The following is an 18014-nucleotide window of genomic DNA, read 5'->3' as shown; positions in this document are numbered from 1 at the left end:
TGTGTTTTACAACTGTTTTCTTTCTCTACAGTGATAAAATATCATATATTTAACATGGAGCTACTGATACGTTATTTGTTCATTTATCTGTTGGCCATTTTGCTGTCACTAAGCATCTCTTCGACCACAACCTCTAACCACACCAATGCAGAAATAGAGTGGAAGGGTGGAGATGGTGCAAAAATGTCACGAGTGAGAAGGCAGAACTTAGACCTACCAGATGCATTACGTTTACCAGAAAAGGCTTATGCTTTGTATATTTTTTGGAGACTTTTGAATGAAGTTTCCAACGATACAAACACCATCAGAACATCAACGAAAGCAGAAAAACTGGAATCTATGACATCGGATGCTCCCACGCAGGAACAAGGCACTCATTCCACTGAAATTACAGTTATGGCATCTTTCCCCACTGACCCATCATCACCAGATTTACAAAAAACAACTCAATCAGGAGATTCACAACTAGTCAAACAATCACCTCGAGAACTCCAGACAATGCAAAAAATACCAGAACCCAGTCAAGTCACAGAGCAACACATCCCTGATTCCACAACATTGACAATCAAAATTTCCTCCGAAGCAGTTGAGGATCCCTCCTTAGATATCATTCAGGAAGAAAGCACTTCTTCTACTGTTACAAATGATTCTACAGCTATAACGTCTTTCTCCACTGAACTGCCACCACAAGAGCCACAAAGAAACACTCAGTCAGGAGCATCACGTCTATTCACACAACAATCAACTCAACATCTCCAGCGCTCCAAGCAGGAAATTTCAGAACCTAGTCAAGTCACAGAGCAACACATCCCTGATTCCACAACATTAACAATCAAAATCTCCTCTAAAGCAGCGGAGGAATCTTCTTCAACTATCATTCATGAACGAATTGGCCATTTCACTGGTATTACTGATACAAAGGACTCTACAGCCATGGCATCTTTTCCAACACACTCACAGACAACAACTCAATCAGGAGATTCCCAACTAATTGAACAATTAACAATCTCTAAACAGAAAATTACTGAACCCAGTCAAGCCACAGGGCAACACATTCCTGATTCCACAACATTTACAATCAGAATTCCCTCCAAAGCAATGGAGGAACTCTCTCCAACTACCATACATGACCAAATTGCAGGTTTTACTGATATGACTGGTAAAACTGATTCTACAGCAATAATGTCTTTCCACACTGATCAGCCATCACAAGAGTCACAAAATAACACTCACTCAGGAGCGCCACATCTATTCACGCAACAGTCAACTCAACATCTCCAGCGCTCCAAGCAGGAAATACCAGAACCCAGTCAAGTCACAGAGCAACACATCCCTGATTCCACAACATTGACAATCAAAATTTCCTCCGAAGCAGTTGAGGATCCCTCCTTAGATATCATTCAGGAAGAAAGCACTTCTTCTACTGTTACAAATGATTCTACAGCTATAACGTCTTTCTCCACTGAACTGCCACCACAAGAGCCACAAAGAAACACCCAGTCAGGAGCATCACGTCTATTCACACAACAATCAACTCAACATCTCCAGCGCTCCAAGCAGGAAATTTCAGAACCTAGTCAAGTCACAGAGCAACACATCCCTGATTCCACAACATTTACAATCGGAATTCCCTCCAAAGCAATGGAGGAACTCTCTACCATACATGACCAAATTGCAGGTTTTACTGATATGACTGGTAAAACTGATTCTACAGCAATAATGTCTTTCCACACTGATCAGCCATCACAAGAGTCACAAAATAACACTCACTCAGGAGCACCACATCTATTCACACAACAATCAACTCAACATCTCCAGCGCTCCAAGCAGGAAATTTCAGAACCTAGTCAAGTCACAGAGCAACACATCCCTGATTCCACAACATTAACAATCAAAATCTCCTCTAAAGCAGCGGAGGAATCTTCTTCAACTATCATTCATGAACGAATTGGCCATTTCACTGGTATTACTGATACAAAGGACTCTACAGCCATGGCATCTTTTCCAACACACTCACAGACAACAACTCAATCAGGAGATTCCCAACTAATTGAACAATTAACAATCTCTAAAAAGAAAATTACTGAACCCAGTCAAGCCACAGAGCAACACATCCCTGATTCCACAACATTGACAATCAAAATTTCCTCCGAAGCAGTTGTGGATCCCTCCTTAGATATCATTCAGGAAGAAAGCACTTCTTCTACTGTTACAAATGATTCTACAGCTATAACGTCTTTCTCCACTGAACTGCCACCACAAGAGCCACAAAGAAACACTCAGTCAGGAGCATCACGTCTATTCACACAACAATCAACTCAACATCTCCAGCGCTCCAAGCAGGAAATTTCAGAACCTAGTCAAGTCACAGAGCAACACATCCCTGATTCCACAACATTAACAATCAAAATCTCCTCTAAAGCAGTGGAGGAATCTTCTTCAACTATCATTCATGAACGAATTGGCCATTTCACTGGTATTACTGATACAAAGGACTCTACAGCCATGGCATCTTTTCCAACACACTCACAGACAACAACTCAATCAGGAGATTCCCAACTAGTTGAACAATTAACAATCTCGAAACAGAAAATTACTGAACCCAGTCAAGCCACAGGGCAACACATTCCTGATTCCACAACATTTACAATCAGAATTCCCTCCAAAGCAATGGAGGAACTCTCTCCAACTACCATACATGACCAAATTGCAGGTTTTACTGATATGACTGGTAAAACTGATTCTACAGCAATAATGTCTTTCCACACTGATCAGCCATCACAAGAGTCACAAAATAACACTCACTCAGGAGCGCCACATCTATTCACACAACAATCAACTCAACATCTCCAGCGCTCCAAGCAGGAAATTTCAGAACCTAGTCAAGTCACAGAGCAACACATCCCTGATTCCACAACATTTACAATCGGAATTCCCTCCAAAGCAATGGAGGAACTCTCTACCATACATGACCAAATTGCAGGTTTTACTGATATGACTGGTAAAACTGATTCTACAGCAATAATGTCTTTCCACACTGATCAGCCATCACAAGAGTCACAAAATAACACTCACTCAGGAGCACCACATCTATTCACACAACAATCAACTCAACATCTCCAGCGCTCCAAGCAGGAAATTTCAGAACCTAGTCAAGTCACAGAGCAACACATCCCTGATTCCACAACATTTACAATCGGAATTCCCTCCAAAGCAATGGAGGAACTCTCTACCATACATGACCAAATTGCAGGTTTTACTGATATGACTGGTAAAACTGATTCTACAGCAATAATGTCTTTCCACACTGATCAGCCATCACAAGAGTCACAAAATAACACTCACTCAGGAGCACCACATCTATTCACACAACAATCAACTCAACATCTCCAGCGCTCCAAGCAGGAAATTTCAGAACCTAGTCAAGTCACAGAGCAACACATCCCTGATTCCACAACATTTACAATCGGAATTCCCTCCAAAGCAATGGAGGAACTCTCTACCATACATGACCAAATTGCAGGTTTTACTGATATGACTGGTAAAACTGATTCTACAGCAATAATGTCTTTCCACACTGATCAGCCATCACAAGAGTCACAAAATAACACTCACTCAGGAGCACCACATCTATTCACACAACAATCAACTCAACATCTCCAGCGCTCCAAGCAGGAAATTTCAGAACCTAGTCAAGTCACAGAGCAACACATCCCTGATTCCACAACATTAACAATCAAAATCTCCTCTAAAGCAGCGGAGGAATCTTCTTCAACTATCATTCATGAACGAATTGGCCATTTCACTGGTATTACTGATACAAAGGACTCTACAGCCATGGCATCTTTTCCAACACACTCACAGACAACAACTCAATCAGGAGATTCCCAACTAATTGAACAATTAACAATCTCTAAAAAGAAAATTACTGAACCCAGTCAAGCCACAGAGCAACACATCCCTGATTCCACAACATTGACAATCAAAATTTCCTCCGAAGCAGTTGAGGATCCCTCCTTAGATATCATTCAGGAAGAAAGCACTTCTTCTACTGTTACAAATGATTCTACAGCTATAACGTCTTTCTCCACTGAACTGCCACCACAAGAGCCACAAAGAAACACTCAGTCAGGAGCATCACGTCTATTCACACAACAATCAACTCAACATCTCCAGCGCTCCAAGCAGGAAATTTCAGAACCTAGTCAAGTCACAGAGCAACACATCCCTGATTCCACAACATTAACAATCAAAATCTCCTCTAAAGCAGCGGAGGAATCTTCTTCAACTATCATTCATGAACGAATTGGCCATTTCACTGGTATTACTGATACAAAGGACTCTACAGCCATGGCATCTTTTCCAACACACTCAGAGACAACAACTCAATCAGGAGATTCCCAACTAATTGAACAATTAACAATCTCTAAACAGAAAATTACTGAACCCAGTCAAGCCACAGGGCAATACATCCCTGATTCCACAACATTTACAATCAAAATTCCCTCCAAAGCAATGGAGGAACTCTCTCCAACTACCATACATGAACAAATTGCAGGTTTTACTGATATGACTGGTACACCTGATTCTACAGCCATAATGTCTTTCTCCACTGAACTGCCATCACAAGAGTCACAAAATAACACTCACTCAGGAGCACCACATCTATTCACGCAACAGTCAACTCAACATCTCCAGCGCTCCAAGCAGGAAATACCAGAACCCAGTCAAGTCACAGAGCAACACATCCCTGATTCCACAACATTGACAATCAAAATTTCCTCCGAAGCAGTTGAGGATCCCTCCTTAGATATCATTCACGAAGAAAGCACTTCTTCTACTGTTACAAATGATTCTACAGCTATAACGTCTTTCTCCACTGAACTGCCACCACAAGAGCCACAAAGAAACACCCAGTCAGGAGCATCACGTCTATTCACACAACAATCAACTCAACATCTCCAGCGCTCCAAGCAGGAAATTTCAGAACCTAGTCAAGTCACAGAGCAACACATCCCTGATTCCACAACATTAACAATCAAAATCTCCTCTAAAGCAGTGGAGGAATCTTCTTCAACTATCATTCATGAACGAATTGGCCATTTCACTGGTATTACTGATACAAAGGACTCTACAGCCTTGGCATCTTTTCCAACACACTCACAGACAACAACTCAATCAGGAGATTCCCAACTAGTTGAACAATTAACAATCTCGAAACAGAAAATTACTGAACCCAGTCAAGCCACAGGGCAACACATTCCTGATTCCACAACATTTACAATCAGAATTCCCTCCAAAGCAATGGAGGAACTCTCTCCAACTACCATACATGACCAAATTGCAGGTTTTACTGATATGACTGGTAAAACTGATTCTACAGCAATAATGTCTTTCCACACTGATCAGCCATCACAAGAGTCACAAAATAACACTCACTCAGGAGCGCCACATCTATTCACACAACAATCAACTCAACATCTCCAGCGCTCCAAGCAGGAAATTTCAGAACCTAGTCAAGTCACAGAGCAACACATCCCTGATTCCACAACATTAACAATCAAAATCTCCTCTAAAGCAGCGGAGGAATCTTCTTCAACTATCATTCATGAACGAATTGGCCATTTCACTGGTATTACTGATACAAAGGACTCTACAGCCATGGCATCTTTTCCAACACACTCAGAGACAACAACTCAATCAGGAGATTCCCAACTAATTGAACAATTAACAATCTCTAAACAGAAAATTACTGAACCCAGTCAAGCCACAGGGCAATACATCCCTGATTCCACAACATTTACAATCAAAATTCCCTCCAAAGCAATGGAGGAACTCTCTCCAACTACCATACATGAACAAATTGCAGGTTTTACTGATATGACTGGTACACCTGATTCTACAGCCATAATGTCTTTCTCCACTGAACTGCCATCACAAGAGTCACAAAATAACACTCACTCAGGAGCACCACATCTATTCACGCAACAGTCAACTCAACATCTCCTGCGCTCCAAGCAGGAAATACCAGAACCCAGTCAAGTCACAGAGCAACACATCCCTGATTCCACAACATTGACAATCAAAATTTCCTCCGAAGCAGTTGAGGATCCCTCCTTAGATATCATTCACGAAGAAAGCACTTCTTCTACTGTTACAAATGATTCTACAGCTATAACGTCTTTCTCCACTGAACTGCCACCACAAGAGCCACAAAGAAACACCCAGTCAGGAGCATCACGTCTATTCACACAACAATCAACTCAACATCTCCAGCGCTCCAAGCAGGAAATTTCAGAACCTAGTCAAGTCACAGAGCAACACATCCCTGATTCCACAACATTAACAATCAAAATCTCCTCTAAAGCAGTGGAGGAATCTTCTTCAACTATCATTCATGAACGAATTGGCCATTTCACTGGTATTACTGATACAAAGGACTCTACAGCCATGGCATCTTTTCCAACACACTCACAGACAACAACTCAATCAGGAGATTCCCAACTAGTTGAACAATTAACAATCTCGAAACAGAAAATTACTGAACCCAGTCAAGCCACAGGGCAACACATTCCTGATTCCACAACATTTACAATCAGAATTCCCTCCAAAGCAATGGAGGAACTCTCTCCAACTACCATACATGACCAAATTGCAGGTTTTACTGATATGACTGGTAAAACTGATTCTACAGCAATAATGTCTTTCCACACTGATCAGCCATCACAAGAGTCACAAAATAACACTCACTCAGGAGCGCCACATCTATTCACACAACAATCAACTCAACATCTCCAGCGCTCCAAGCAGGAAATTTCAGAACCTAGTCAAGTCACAGAGCAACACATCCCTGATTCCACAACATTAACAATCAAAATCTCCTCTAAAGCAGCGGAGGAATCTTCTTCCACTATCATTCATGAACGAATTGGCCATTTCACTGGTATTACTGATACAAAGGACTCTACAGCCATGGCATCTTTTCCAACACACTCACAGACAACAACTCAATCAGGAGATTCCCAACTAATTGAACAATTAACAATCTCTAAACAGAAAATTACTGAACCCAGTCAAACCACAGGGCAATACATCCCTGATTCCACAACATTTACAATCAAAATTCCCTCCAAAGCAATGGAGGAACTCTCTCCAACTACCATACATGAACAAATTGCAGGTTTTACTGATATGACTGGTACACCTGATTCTACAGCCATAATGTCTTTCTCCACTGAACTGCCATCACAAGAGTCACAAAATAACACTCACTCAGGAGCACCACATCTATTCACGCAACAGTCAACTCAACATCTCCAGCGCTCCAAGCAGGAAATACCAGAACCCAGTCAAGTCACAGAGCAACACATCCCTGATTCCACAACATTAACAATCAAAATTTCCTCCGAAGCAGTTGAGGATCCCTCCTTAGATATCATTCATGAAGAAAGCACTTCTTCTACTGTTACAAATGATTCTACAGCTATAACGTCTTTCTCCACTGAACTGCCACCACAAGAGCCACAAAGAAACACCCAGTCAGGAGCATCACGTCTATTCACACAACAATCAACTCAACATCTCCAGCGCTCCAAGCAGGAAATTTCAGAACCTAGTCAAGTCACAGAGCAACACATCCCTGATTCCACAACATTAACAATCAAAATCTCCTCTAAAGCAGCGGAGGAATCTCCAACTTTCATTCATGAACAAATTGACGATTTCACTGGTATTACTGATACAAAGGACTCTACAGCCATGGCATCTTTTCCAACACACTCACCAGACTCACAGACAACAACTCGATCAGGAGATTCCCAACTAGTTGGACAATTAACAATCTCTAAACAGAAAATTACTGAACCCAGTCAAGTCACAGAGCAACACATTCCTGATTCCACAACATTTACAATCAAAATTCCCTCCAAAGCAATGGAGGAACTCTCTCCAACTACCATACATGACCAAATTGCACATTTTACTGATATGACTGGTAAAACTGACCCTACAGCAATAATGTCTTTCCACACTGATCAGCCATCACAAAGAAAACAATCAACACAGCATTCCCAGAGACCCAAAATTCCACTCATATCCACCCCAGACATATCCACAGAATACAGAAATGAAAAGGAAACTCCACAACAGACTGCTATAAACTCACACATTACAAACCATGGCATGCTTGCCTCAACAAGGGAAAATGACAGCCTGCAACCCACTTCACTTCTACAAACAATGAAGCATGAACATCCAAGAAGAGTCATCACTGGGATGGTGAAAGGCATTTCAAGACCCACTCTACCTGCAAGGACAAAAAACCCAACTTTAAGTTCATCAGCAGTCAAGCTTGAAATTCTAGAAACTGCTACAAACACACATTCTGTAACTTGGCACAATGGGAAGCCCAACCAGTTTGTGACAGCCACAAATCGGAGAGATCCAAAACCTACACCACCCGCATTCACACTGAAGCAACAAATCCAAGACTCCACTTCACTTCTGCTAACAGTAGAAAGCCCCATTTCACATCTCAATGGGTTCACGTCAGATCCAGAACCTCACAAACCCACACCGGCAGAAGAGCCTACAAAACAACACACTGAACAAAATGCAATTAATACAGCAAAATCTTCAAGAGACAGTTTAATGCAACACTTTTTGACAACTCGCAAATTAACAAATGGTTCATCAGTAAGCAGAAAAACAGATTCCACATCACCTCTTCCTAGCCGGACTGAGGACCATTTAGTTGACTCAAGAGAACCAGGGGACACTTCTGTGCCAACAGGCATTAGTCTACATGTTTCCAAATCCTCTGCTGCACCATTCAGAACCTATCAGATTAATCCAAAAACACAATCACAGAGCATAACAAACAAATATCCAATCCTTGGCACAATAATGTCCCATACAAATGTCCTGTTAGTAAAAGACACATCATCTCAAGCTCCCAAAGATAGAGTGCGATCGTTTCAAACTATTCCAGTCTTCACAGAAAAGCTCACTGTGACATTCGCTCCAAATCCAAAACCTTCAGAAAACCATTTTCTTACAACATCAGTCGTGAGACATGGATTTCTGACATTAAGAACACAGGAAATTCCAACAAAACGGTCCAATTTACAGCCCACTGAAACAACAGAGCCTCGACCAGACTTGACAAATCAAGAACCTACAGCAGATACAGTGGCAAAGGAAAATTACACCAATAATGATCTGTTAGCTGAGATGGAAAAACCAACGCAAAGCACAATAGGGCGCAAACTGATTAAGACGACTCGTACAGCTACAACAAAATTTCACATGTCAAAAACGCAAAAGGTCTCAAAAAATTCCAAGAAATTTATTTTTCCACCTCACAAATCAGCTGATACTGCAATAGCAGATGACAAGCAAACCCGCAGAGGAAGTTTTGGATTACTCTTCACTCTTGGGTGCCTCATCTTGCTGATAATTGTAATCTTGCTTTGGGTAGTATGGAAAAGATGGCAGACCCGGCATTGGAGGAGCAGCAACATGTGGGTGGCAGGTCACCCTCTCCTGTGTGGAACATATCGTTCAGTCTTGCAGAGCAGCAGTCCAAACACTGCAATAGAGATGACGAAAAGGAACACCCAAAAGAATAAGCAGGAAAATAGTGATGTTTATAAGAGAATCTCATTCTTGTTCAGGCAACAACACAAAGACCTTCATTAAACACAAGGATGCCAGCGAACACAATGAGGCACACTCTCTAATACTTACCCTCAACTTTTTTAACTAAACAAATTCTGAATTAAAAAATTCTTCAGAATCCTCTGTGAGTCACAAACTTACAGACAACACCATCGTGTCACGCATATGATATGCAAACACTTCACTTTACATGACTTGCATGAACAAATGAGAGATAATATTACGTTATATAGAGATTGTGTGATTGTACTTTTAAAGTAAGTAAAATTGTGATTTTATTAAATTATTTTAATAACAGTTTTTTTTGCACCTGTCTTTTAAGTAACAATAACTTGGTTCATTAAAGCAAACAAAAAACTATTTTTGAAAATGCAAATGGAACAATGGAAAGTTGATTACATGTGAAAAGATTATACTTCATGTGGCAATAACAATCTTCTCTCGTCTCCGGCTGGCTTTCATTTCACATCCAAATCTGCCTGACTAACATACAAAACAGCAACAACACTGTGGTCCACTAAAACAGTGTTAGATCATTAAACTAAGGGAAAGAAAGAATCTAGACAGCACATGTAAAATTAGAGCTGAGCAAAGGTAGATTAAGCTAAACAGTGTGACTATGCCATTTCTGCATTATACACACAAACACAACACATATAGAACAACACTCACACACCGAGCAAAGCTACATTAGTAAGCAGAGGATGTGGCATTACTGGGCAGCATTAGCAGGCTCGGAAAGAATGAAGGGATTGAGGAAGAAAGAGGGATAGAAGAGGAGAGAAAGATGGAGAGTGGCACTGAAAAGGTTCTGTACTAGCGCTCTATTGTTCAAAACACACTAGCGCACACACCAGCCCAAGCAAAAACATGATGGTGAGGAACTTTTAAATCAGTTACCAAAAAGCGTGCTAAGAATTTTACTACACTTAACTAAGAACTGTTCCAGTATCAAGGTTTTAAATTATGAATTTTAGGTGCATTTGTGGTAAAAACCTGAATAGAATGAGTTTAAATGTGGTCAAATTTGTTAAATGGAGATGATGGCACTGCACTTTCAGTGATAAATGACAGCATAATCTGATTAACCTAATATAATACTAGATTTCATAAAAGCAGAACTTTGTGGAAATCGTGTTAATTTTAGTGCTGTCAAACCGATTAATTGCATCTAACAAAAGATTTTGATATATATAATAAAATATACATATATTATGTAAACACAAACTTTTATTTTGGATGCGATTAATTGTTGCCCAGCACTAGTATATAAACATCTTCAGATCCAAATTACAGGATAAGTGTTGCTTAATGAGAAAAAAAAGAAAAAGAAAAAAGAAGAAAGAAACCAGGAAAGAAGGGGGGGAGGAGAGAGAGAGTGCAGAAAAGAAAGAAGAAAGTAGAGGAAATGGATGCTGAATGAGGGAATCCTAAAGAGGAAACGAGATGTCAGCACTCCCCCCAACCCTCACCCCCCCCGCCCTCTCTCTCTCTCTCTCTCTCTCTCCTCTCTCCTCTCCCCCCCTCTCTTTCTCTCTCCTCTCCCCCCCTCTCTCTCTCTTCTCCTTCTCCCTCCCCCTCCCTCTCTCTCTCTCTCTCTCATTCTGTACCAGAGCAGACTCTACTACATCTCCCCTCCCCGCCTCTTCCTCTCTCCTCCACTATCTTAGCGATCCCAGAAAGGGACCTGCACAGAGAAAGACAGGATTTGGACTTATACTGCAGCATAAAGCACAGAAAGAATAGAAAATAAGAAATTAGAATCGTGCAGAGACCAAGCAGAAAGAAAGAGGTGAGGGATGGAGAGACACTGAAAGACAGAAAGAGGACAGAAAAAAGGAGCACAGAGTGATGACAAGGAGAAGGTAAGTAATTCACAATGCAGCACTGTTTACCTGAAGAAATATTATAGTCACAATCAGTTATTTACAGGTTTTGTGGCATGACACAAAAGCACATTAGATATAAATGCTGTTTTTGTCTAAGCACATGCTTAGAGAGTCGTGCAGAACTAGGTGCAGGCAGATCTGCAGAGACACTGCATGAAGACCTTCAACATCTCTGCTGCATGCGAATCAGAATTCATGCATGACTAGCCTCACAACTGCAAACAAATAAGGCAGAAGACATAGATACACTTTAAAAATGAACAACCAGAGATCATAATGATAATAAATAAGCCAAATAAAATTATGTAAGTGTCTCACGGCCATCACTAACTATAATCAGATTCATTATCATCACTAACAATAATCAGATTAACTGATCTCACACACATTAATCTGATTAAACAGTCAATTTAATGATTTACTCTATTCAGATTCAATAAAGTTCAGACTTGCCATCATTACATAGAATCAGACACATTGTCATCAGACTCACTAAGGTCAGATACTAACTTTCATCTACATAATAATCAGGCACAAAATCACTGCCATTACTTATTTATCAGACTTTCCGTAATCAGACTTAATCACCCAGTATAATCAGACTGCGTTAACGAACTGTAATCAGACACAAATTGCACTACTCAATATAGTCAGACTCGTTGTCATCCCTCACATTCATCATTCATACTGTCATCAGACCCAATCAGTCACTCCATATTCAATAGATTTGCTGAAGTTTGGACGGACCATCATTAAAAAACATCAGACACACAGTCATCAGACTCACTAAATTTACTAACTCTCATCTGCATTATAATGAGACTGTTTACACTCATTACAATCAGACCTGGATTGCATTAGTCAAAATCATCATTAATTGATCAGATTTCTGCAATCAAACTCAATCAGACAGCGATCATGCACTGTAATCAGACACAAAATGCATTACTCCTAGTCATACTCATCTTTACATTAATCTGAATTACTGTCCTCAGACCCAATTAGTCACTCAATATAATCAGATTCAAACTATAATCAATACACACAGTCATCAGACTCATTGTCATCTACATTATCATTATCACAAATGACTCAATATAGTCAGATATTTATAATCATCATTATTTAGACTCAGTCCTTGGTCTCTATTATCAGATCCTATCAATTTCAGATCCACTAAATCAGACACACCCAAAGAACACACATCACTGCCAGTCATGGACACTAGTACAATACTATAAACACATAGCATTAGATGCATTCTGCACGCATGTAACAAACAAACCTCTTGCCGTTGTCCACAGGAACACCATGAAGATGCTCGTGTGTTCTGTGATGTCCTGCCTGCTCTTACTGTGGTTTACGTGTACATGTGTACATGCAGAATGTCCCGCTGCCTGCTCCTGTAGCGAGAGCCATAGGACAGTTGACTGTTCCTGGAGGGGGTTTCGGCATCTGCCGATGGACCTGCAGAGAAACATTCAATCCCTCAACCTGACTCACAATCGGCTATCTGACCTTGACCACCGCCTAAGCTCCTTCACACATCTGCGCATCCTGGACCTCTCCTATAACCGTCTTCTTCATTTCCCAGCATCACTGCCACGGGCGCTGTGGGAAATCAACATCTCAGGAAACCGCCTACGTGTCCTTAACAAGGATGACACAGCGTTCCAGTGGAACCTCAGAGTTCTGGACCTGTCCGTCAATAAGCTGGAGCGTGTGGTCTTCATCAACAACACGCTCCCCAACCTGAAGGCTCTCAACCTCAGTCACAACAGGTTCTGGACAGTGCCTACCAACATGCCCCAAAACCTGGAGGTGGTGGATCTATCCCACAACACTCTGGTCCAGATTCTGCCGGGGTCCCTGATCCGTCTACACAGGCTGGCTCAGTTCTACCTGCACGCAAATCACTTTACTATGGTCAGTGAAGGGGCATTCGAGCATCTGCAAGGTCTGAAGCTCATCACTCTAGGGGACAATCCGTGGGCTTGTGAAGAAACTGCCAACATCAGCCACCTGTTGGTGTGGACCAAACACACTTCCGCCAGAGTGTTGGGCTGCCCCTGCCACACCTGGCACACCTGCGGAGAAGCTCACCTGTCCAGGACAGGGAGCTGGCACTTTGGCACCTACACGCTGTCCCCATATGTCTTTGGAACAGAGGAGCCAAGCCATCCATACGTGCAAGCGGTCACCACACACTCCTGGACAGAGACGTCACTCCTAAACACCAGGGATGACCAAACAGGATCTCGAAGCACCAAGAAACAGGAGTCTTTCAGAAAGGGTCTTCTCTTTACCTCGACTTCAGAGGTTTCCGATTCAAATATTCACTCAAATACAGAAAGCCCAATCACACCGGTCGACTTCTTCACCACCATCTCCACCACCCGCAGGACCACAACTCTCCGCACAAGGAGCGTGAAGAGACCCAATCAGAACCTCAGCAGAAACACAAGCTCAGGACGCAGTGCCGGCTCACTCTACACATTAGTCTGCTGTCTGCTCCTCCTGACGGCCATGACACAACGGCTCTGAGGGTCACCAGGGTCACATGGTGCTTCTAAACAGGAACATACTAAAAATCAGGTTAACAAACGGATATCATACTTTGCATTTTCATTTCACTTTTATGTTCAACATTTCATGAAAACTTAAAATGAACTTCCAAAACAGAACAGTCTAGCAGTATAACCTCCATCTGCTGATGTAGAGCATCAACAAGCAGGATCATTGAACATACAAGTTTACATGGAATGGATGCAGAAGCATTTCATATGTTAATCAGATTAACTTTACTCAGATTAACTGACAATCCAATTAGTTTAAAAACGTTTCTATTCATTTAAATGCATGAGTGTTATTCCTACAATAAAACTAAAACTAAAATAATAAACGTGAACAAAAAGCATCTTGTTGTTTGTGGGTTATATTATATTTGCATAATTTAAACAAATAAAGCAGTCACTGAAATACCTACCATGTTATAACAGCAACTGACAACCAGCAGGGACACTTGATCAAGATGGTCTAAGCACCTTCAGCTCACAAACAGTTTGACAATCACTTAAACTAGTTTGGAGAAACCACCGATCACGTTCTAAAACCACAGCTTAAGCTTATGTTTCATCCAGATGGGAAAGCAGTTTTTTTCTCTCTCACCATAATGCATTCACTATCATGGCTGGAGACATTTTTGAAACAGATAAACTGTCAGGTTACCCAGCTATGTAGGAATTAAACTTCAAAAAACAAAACTATTTGGAAATCTTTTGCCATAAACAAAGAAAAATCAAGCCAGTCTTCCGTGATGTTACCAGGATACCTCATGAAAAGCAAACAAACAATTTGTTAAACAAAAGGAAATCTTGTGAACATGATCTTTCCATCACTGACCCTCCTTTTTGAAGAATCATGTGACTCCTTGCTCAGGTGTCATTATTAAAAGCATCTGCATCTGTCTAGGGACACTGCACATCACCACTCGCAGAGATAGAACATTTATGCTGAACGCTGGTGAGTATGCGGGGAACGATTTCAGCTTTAAATTATTTCTTTGCAAAGTGTTAAACATTCAATTCTGATTGATGCTTAACCTTCTATGAATATAAATCTTTTTTTATCTGAAAAAAAATCAATTTGATGATATTTGTGTTAAACACAACTGTGGAGCTATTAAGAAAAAAGTGACATGATTTTTGTGGTTTGGTATGTTGTTCTCAGATCGGAGAAATGGCTCTAAGAGTGGACAGCTGTGTGGTGCTGCTGGTTGTGATGTCTGGCTGTATGCTGGTCCAAATGCAGTCTACTACTAGTCCACGGAACACGACTTCATTTAACAACACCAGCAACAGCACAAGCCAACTAATCAATGGTACTACTTCACCCACAACAGTCCCCTCAAGGAATGGCACCAACCAGAACACGAACAGCGCTAGTTCAGCCAGCTTCAACAGCAGCACAAACCAGAATGCTAAAGATGCAACGGTCAGCACCTCTCTTAGCAGTTCCTCCTCTTCCTCCATGACTTGCTGCTTCAAGCTTCTGCTGCCTGTGTTCATGGTTCTGCGCTTTCTACAGATCATACAATGACCATCAACCTCCCTTGTGCTTCGAAGGTAGACAATCATGTAAGATTCTTCAGAGACTTAATAGAGTCTGTTTCTGAAATGCTACAAAACTTTAATAGATGTTGTGCAGCTTGTAACGAACAGCTTTTTGCTTAACATTATGGAAGAATATTTCAAATATTGTTACTATTAGCAACCATTATTCAGCAGGGAGTCAGGGTATTTTTAATTTATTGTTGTAAAATGCTGTAATATCTTCATAGATTTCCCTTTGTTAATTAAATGATCTATCTGTTATTAGTAAATTGGTTGTTCTCAGAAGCAATAAAACTTTGAACAATAGAATGTGTGCTTTTCTAATTGTTTTGCAGTTTGCACCGTGTCAGGTATTATGAAGGCTTACCTGCGAGTCACATAGTAAAACACAGGGTTTCCGTTCTTTGAGGTTCCCGCCTGGTAAAAGATGTTAAGAGTCTTCAATGCTTTAAACTCTTCTTTCTCATGCACTTGGTGTCTAAAAAAAAGAAAAACAGCACAGAACGGCATCATTTACTGACACTGCAAGAAACTAATATATAAAAGAACTTGCAAGCTTGAAGGGAATCATATATCAAATGTGCAACACAATCTGACTGTTCCACCAACTTCGGTTTAAAGAAAAACAGTACAATGCAAAAAATGAAATTAAAAATGAAATAAAAAAAAATGGTCTCATTTTCCAATAAAAAAACGAATCATCCCTAAAACAAGATGCATTTACAAAGATTTTTTTTTATATATATCCTTTTTTGTTTTGTTTTTTACAGAAAATGTGTTTGTATTGTTCTTACTTAGTGCCAAATAGTCATTTCTGGGGTTTAAGTATAAATGTAAAAAAATAAAAATAAAATAAAATGTAATCTATTTTAAGAATGTTTAGATTTTTTTTAACCAGAAAACAAGAAAATTTTTTTTTTTTTTACCTGGTCATAAACTCCTCAAATTTGGAGCTGGTGAGATTCAGGCTTGACCAATGAGTATCTGCCACAGGTTTGTGTTCTGGGGGACCCAGGTAAGCAAGCAGGGTGGCCATCTTATCGAAGGGCCTCCTTCCAACAGCTTTATGATCCCTGAAGATTGTGGAAAATGATACTCTGATTGGCTGAAAATTCATTGAGAATCTGAGAATCATCAATAATTATATTGCTTATATTACATTTTACTGATGGATAAATATAAAGCATGACAGAAAACATACAACCTAGTTTAGATGAATATTTTTACAATAAATCAGCTGTTCTTTAAAGACAGCATCTTTACAAAACAATCAGATCAGAGAGAAACAAGTTGAGGGGTAAAAGTGAAATCGAAGTGAAATTTTGAGATTTGAATGAGCAAAAAAATGATTCAAAGAATTGATTCTAAGAAATGCCCAAACTGCACTTGCACTTTCAATAACAGTCTTGGATGTTGGCCTTATGAGCTGGATGACAACACTGCCCTGCTCACCTGTTACTAGACAAATACTGGCCGATTTTCTCTTGGTTGTTCCACAGCAGCCTGTGCAGGGCCAAAACATTCCCATCACTAATAAAGGACAGGCTGTGGTTGAGCGAGTCACTCGCTGGGCAGTCAGAGGCGATGTCGAGGAAAAATCTAGAAGAAAACCCAAAGGTTACCCCTTGCTGGTGGCAGGAATCAAATCCTGAAGCCCACTGATTGCTTTCTTACTTTCTGGCTGCATCAAAATTACTCTTCACAAAGTCATTAAAAGGCCTCATGTGCTCTTCTTTTGTGAACAAAACGTGGTTGGCAATACTTTGGAGGATCTGCAGACAGGTGAAAAATTAAATAAGATCAACCTTAACTGAACGTGTCTTTATTAAACAGTCCTGTTTTGTCTACAACTTTATTGTACATTGATGTCTTACATCGAAAAAATCTTTCATCATGCTTCCATAAAAGTAAAGTACAGTTAAGGCCATGCATTAAAGTCATTTTGCAGCTATTAAGTGGGTTTTAGGCATTAAATAAACCCTGCTAGAGGGTTGATCAGTTGGCTTTCATTTTGGACCAGCAGCAAAGACCAGCTTAGCCAACAAAAGCTGGTACTAACTGTTTTTTACAGCATGGACAATTTTTTTCTTCTTTTTGAAGTAGCATTATTTCATCTCTATGCCAAAAACTCTCACCTTTGACATGAGTTTGAGGCCTCTTTCTATCCGGGGCGGAGGTTTTTTGTCGAGAATCCCAGCCTCATATGGAGAGACTATAGCCGGGTTCACGAAACGCAGGAACATGGCACTACCTACAGCTCCAATACTGTTCTGAGGGAAACGCTGACTCACAACCTGAACCCAAGACACACAAACACACATAGGAACATATAAGG

At 40.6% G+C, this 18014-nt stretch overlaps 2 protein-coding genes across 3 annotated transcripts in view; one reads left to right on the top strand and one right to left on the bottom strand.

The window, feature by feature from the left end:
- Nucleotides 1-18014, bottom strand: part of nf1b (neurofibromin 1b) — a 61259-nt gene that overhangs the window by 20676 nt on the left and 22569 nt on the right. For both annotated transcript variants that reach the window (XM_081354128.1, XM_081354129.1), the window contains 5 exons: nt 17815-17973; nt 17354-17451; nt 17132-17278; nt 16606-16752; nt 16047-16157 (listed from right to left, as the gene is read on the bottom strand). In XM_081354128.1, coding sequence (XP_081210254.1) covers nt 16047-16157; nt 16606-16752; nt 17132-17278; nt 17354-17451; nt 17815-17973 — 662 coding nt within the window. The remainder of the gene's footprint in view (nt 1-16046; nt 16158-16605; nt 16753-17131; nt 17279-17353; nt 17452-17814; nt 17974-18014) is intronic.
- Nucleotides 11994-15972, top strand: LOC308683526 (oligodendrocyte-myelin glycoprotein). Its single transcript, XM_081354004.1, has one exon. It carries the CDS (start codon nt 12879-12881, stop codon nt 14109-14111), a length of 1233 nt encoding a protein of 410 aa, XP_081210130.1. The 5' UTR covers nt 11994-12878; the 3' UTR covers nt 14112-15972.

The sequence above is a fragment of the Scardinius erythrophthalmus genome (assembly GCF_964197995.2).
Source record: "Scardinius erythrophthalmus genome assembly, chromosome: 23".
Classification (NCBI taxonomy): Eukaryota; Metazoa; Chordata; class Actinopteri; order Cypriniformes; family Leuciscidae; genus Scardinius; species Scardinius erythrophthalmus.
The sequence above is the reverse complement of the archived record's forward strand: the minus strand, read 5'-3'. Positions and strand labels throughout refer to the sequence as shown.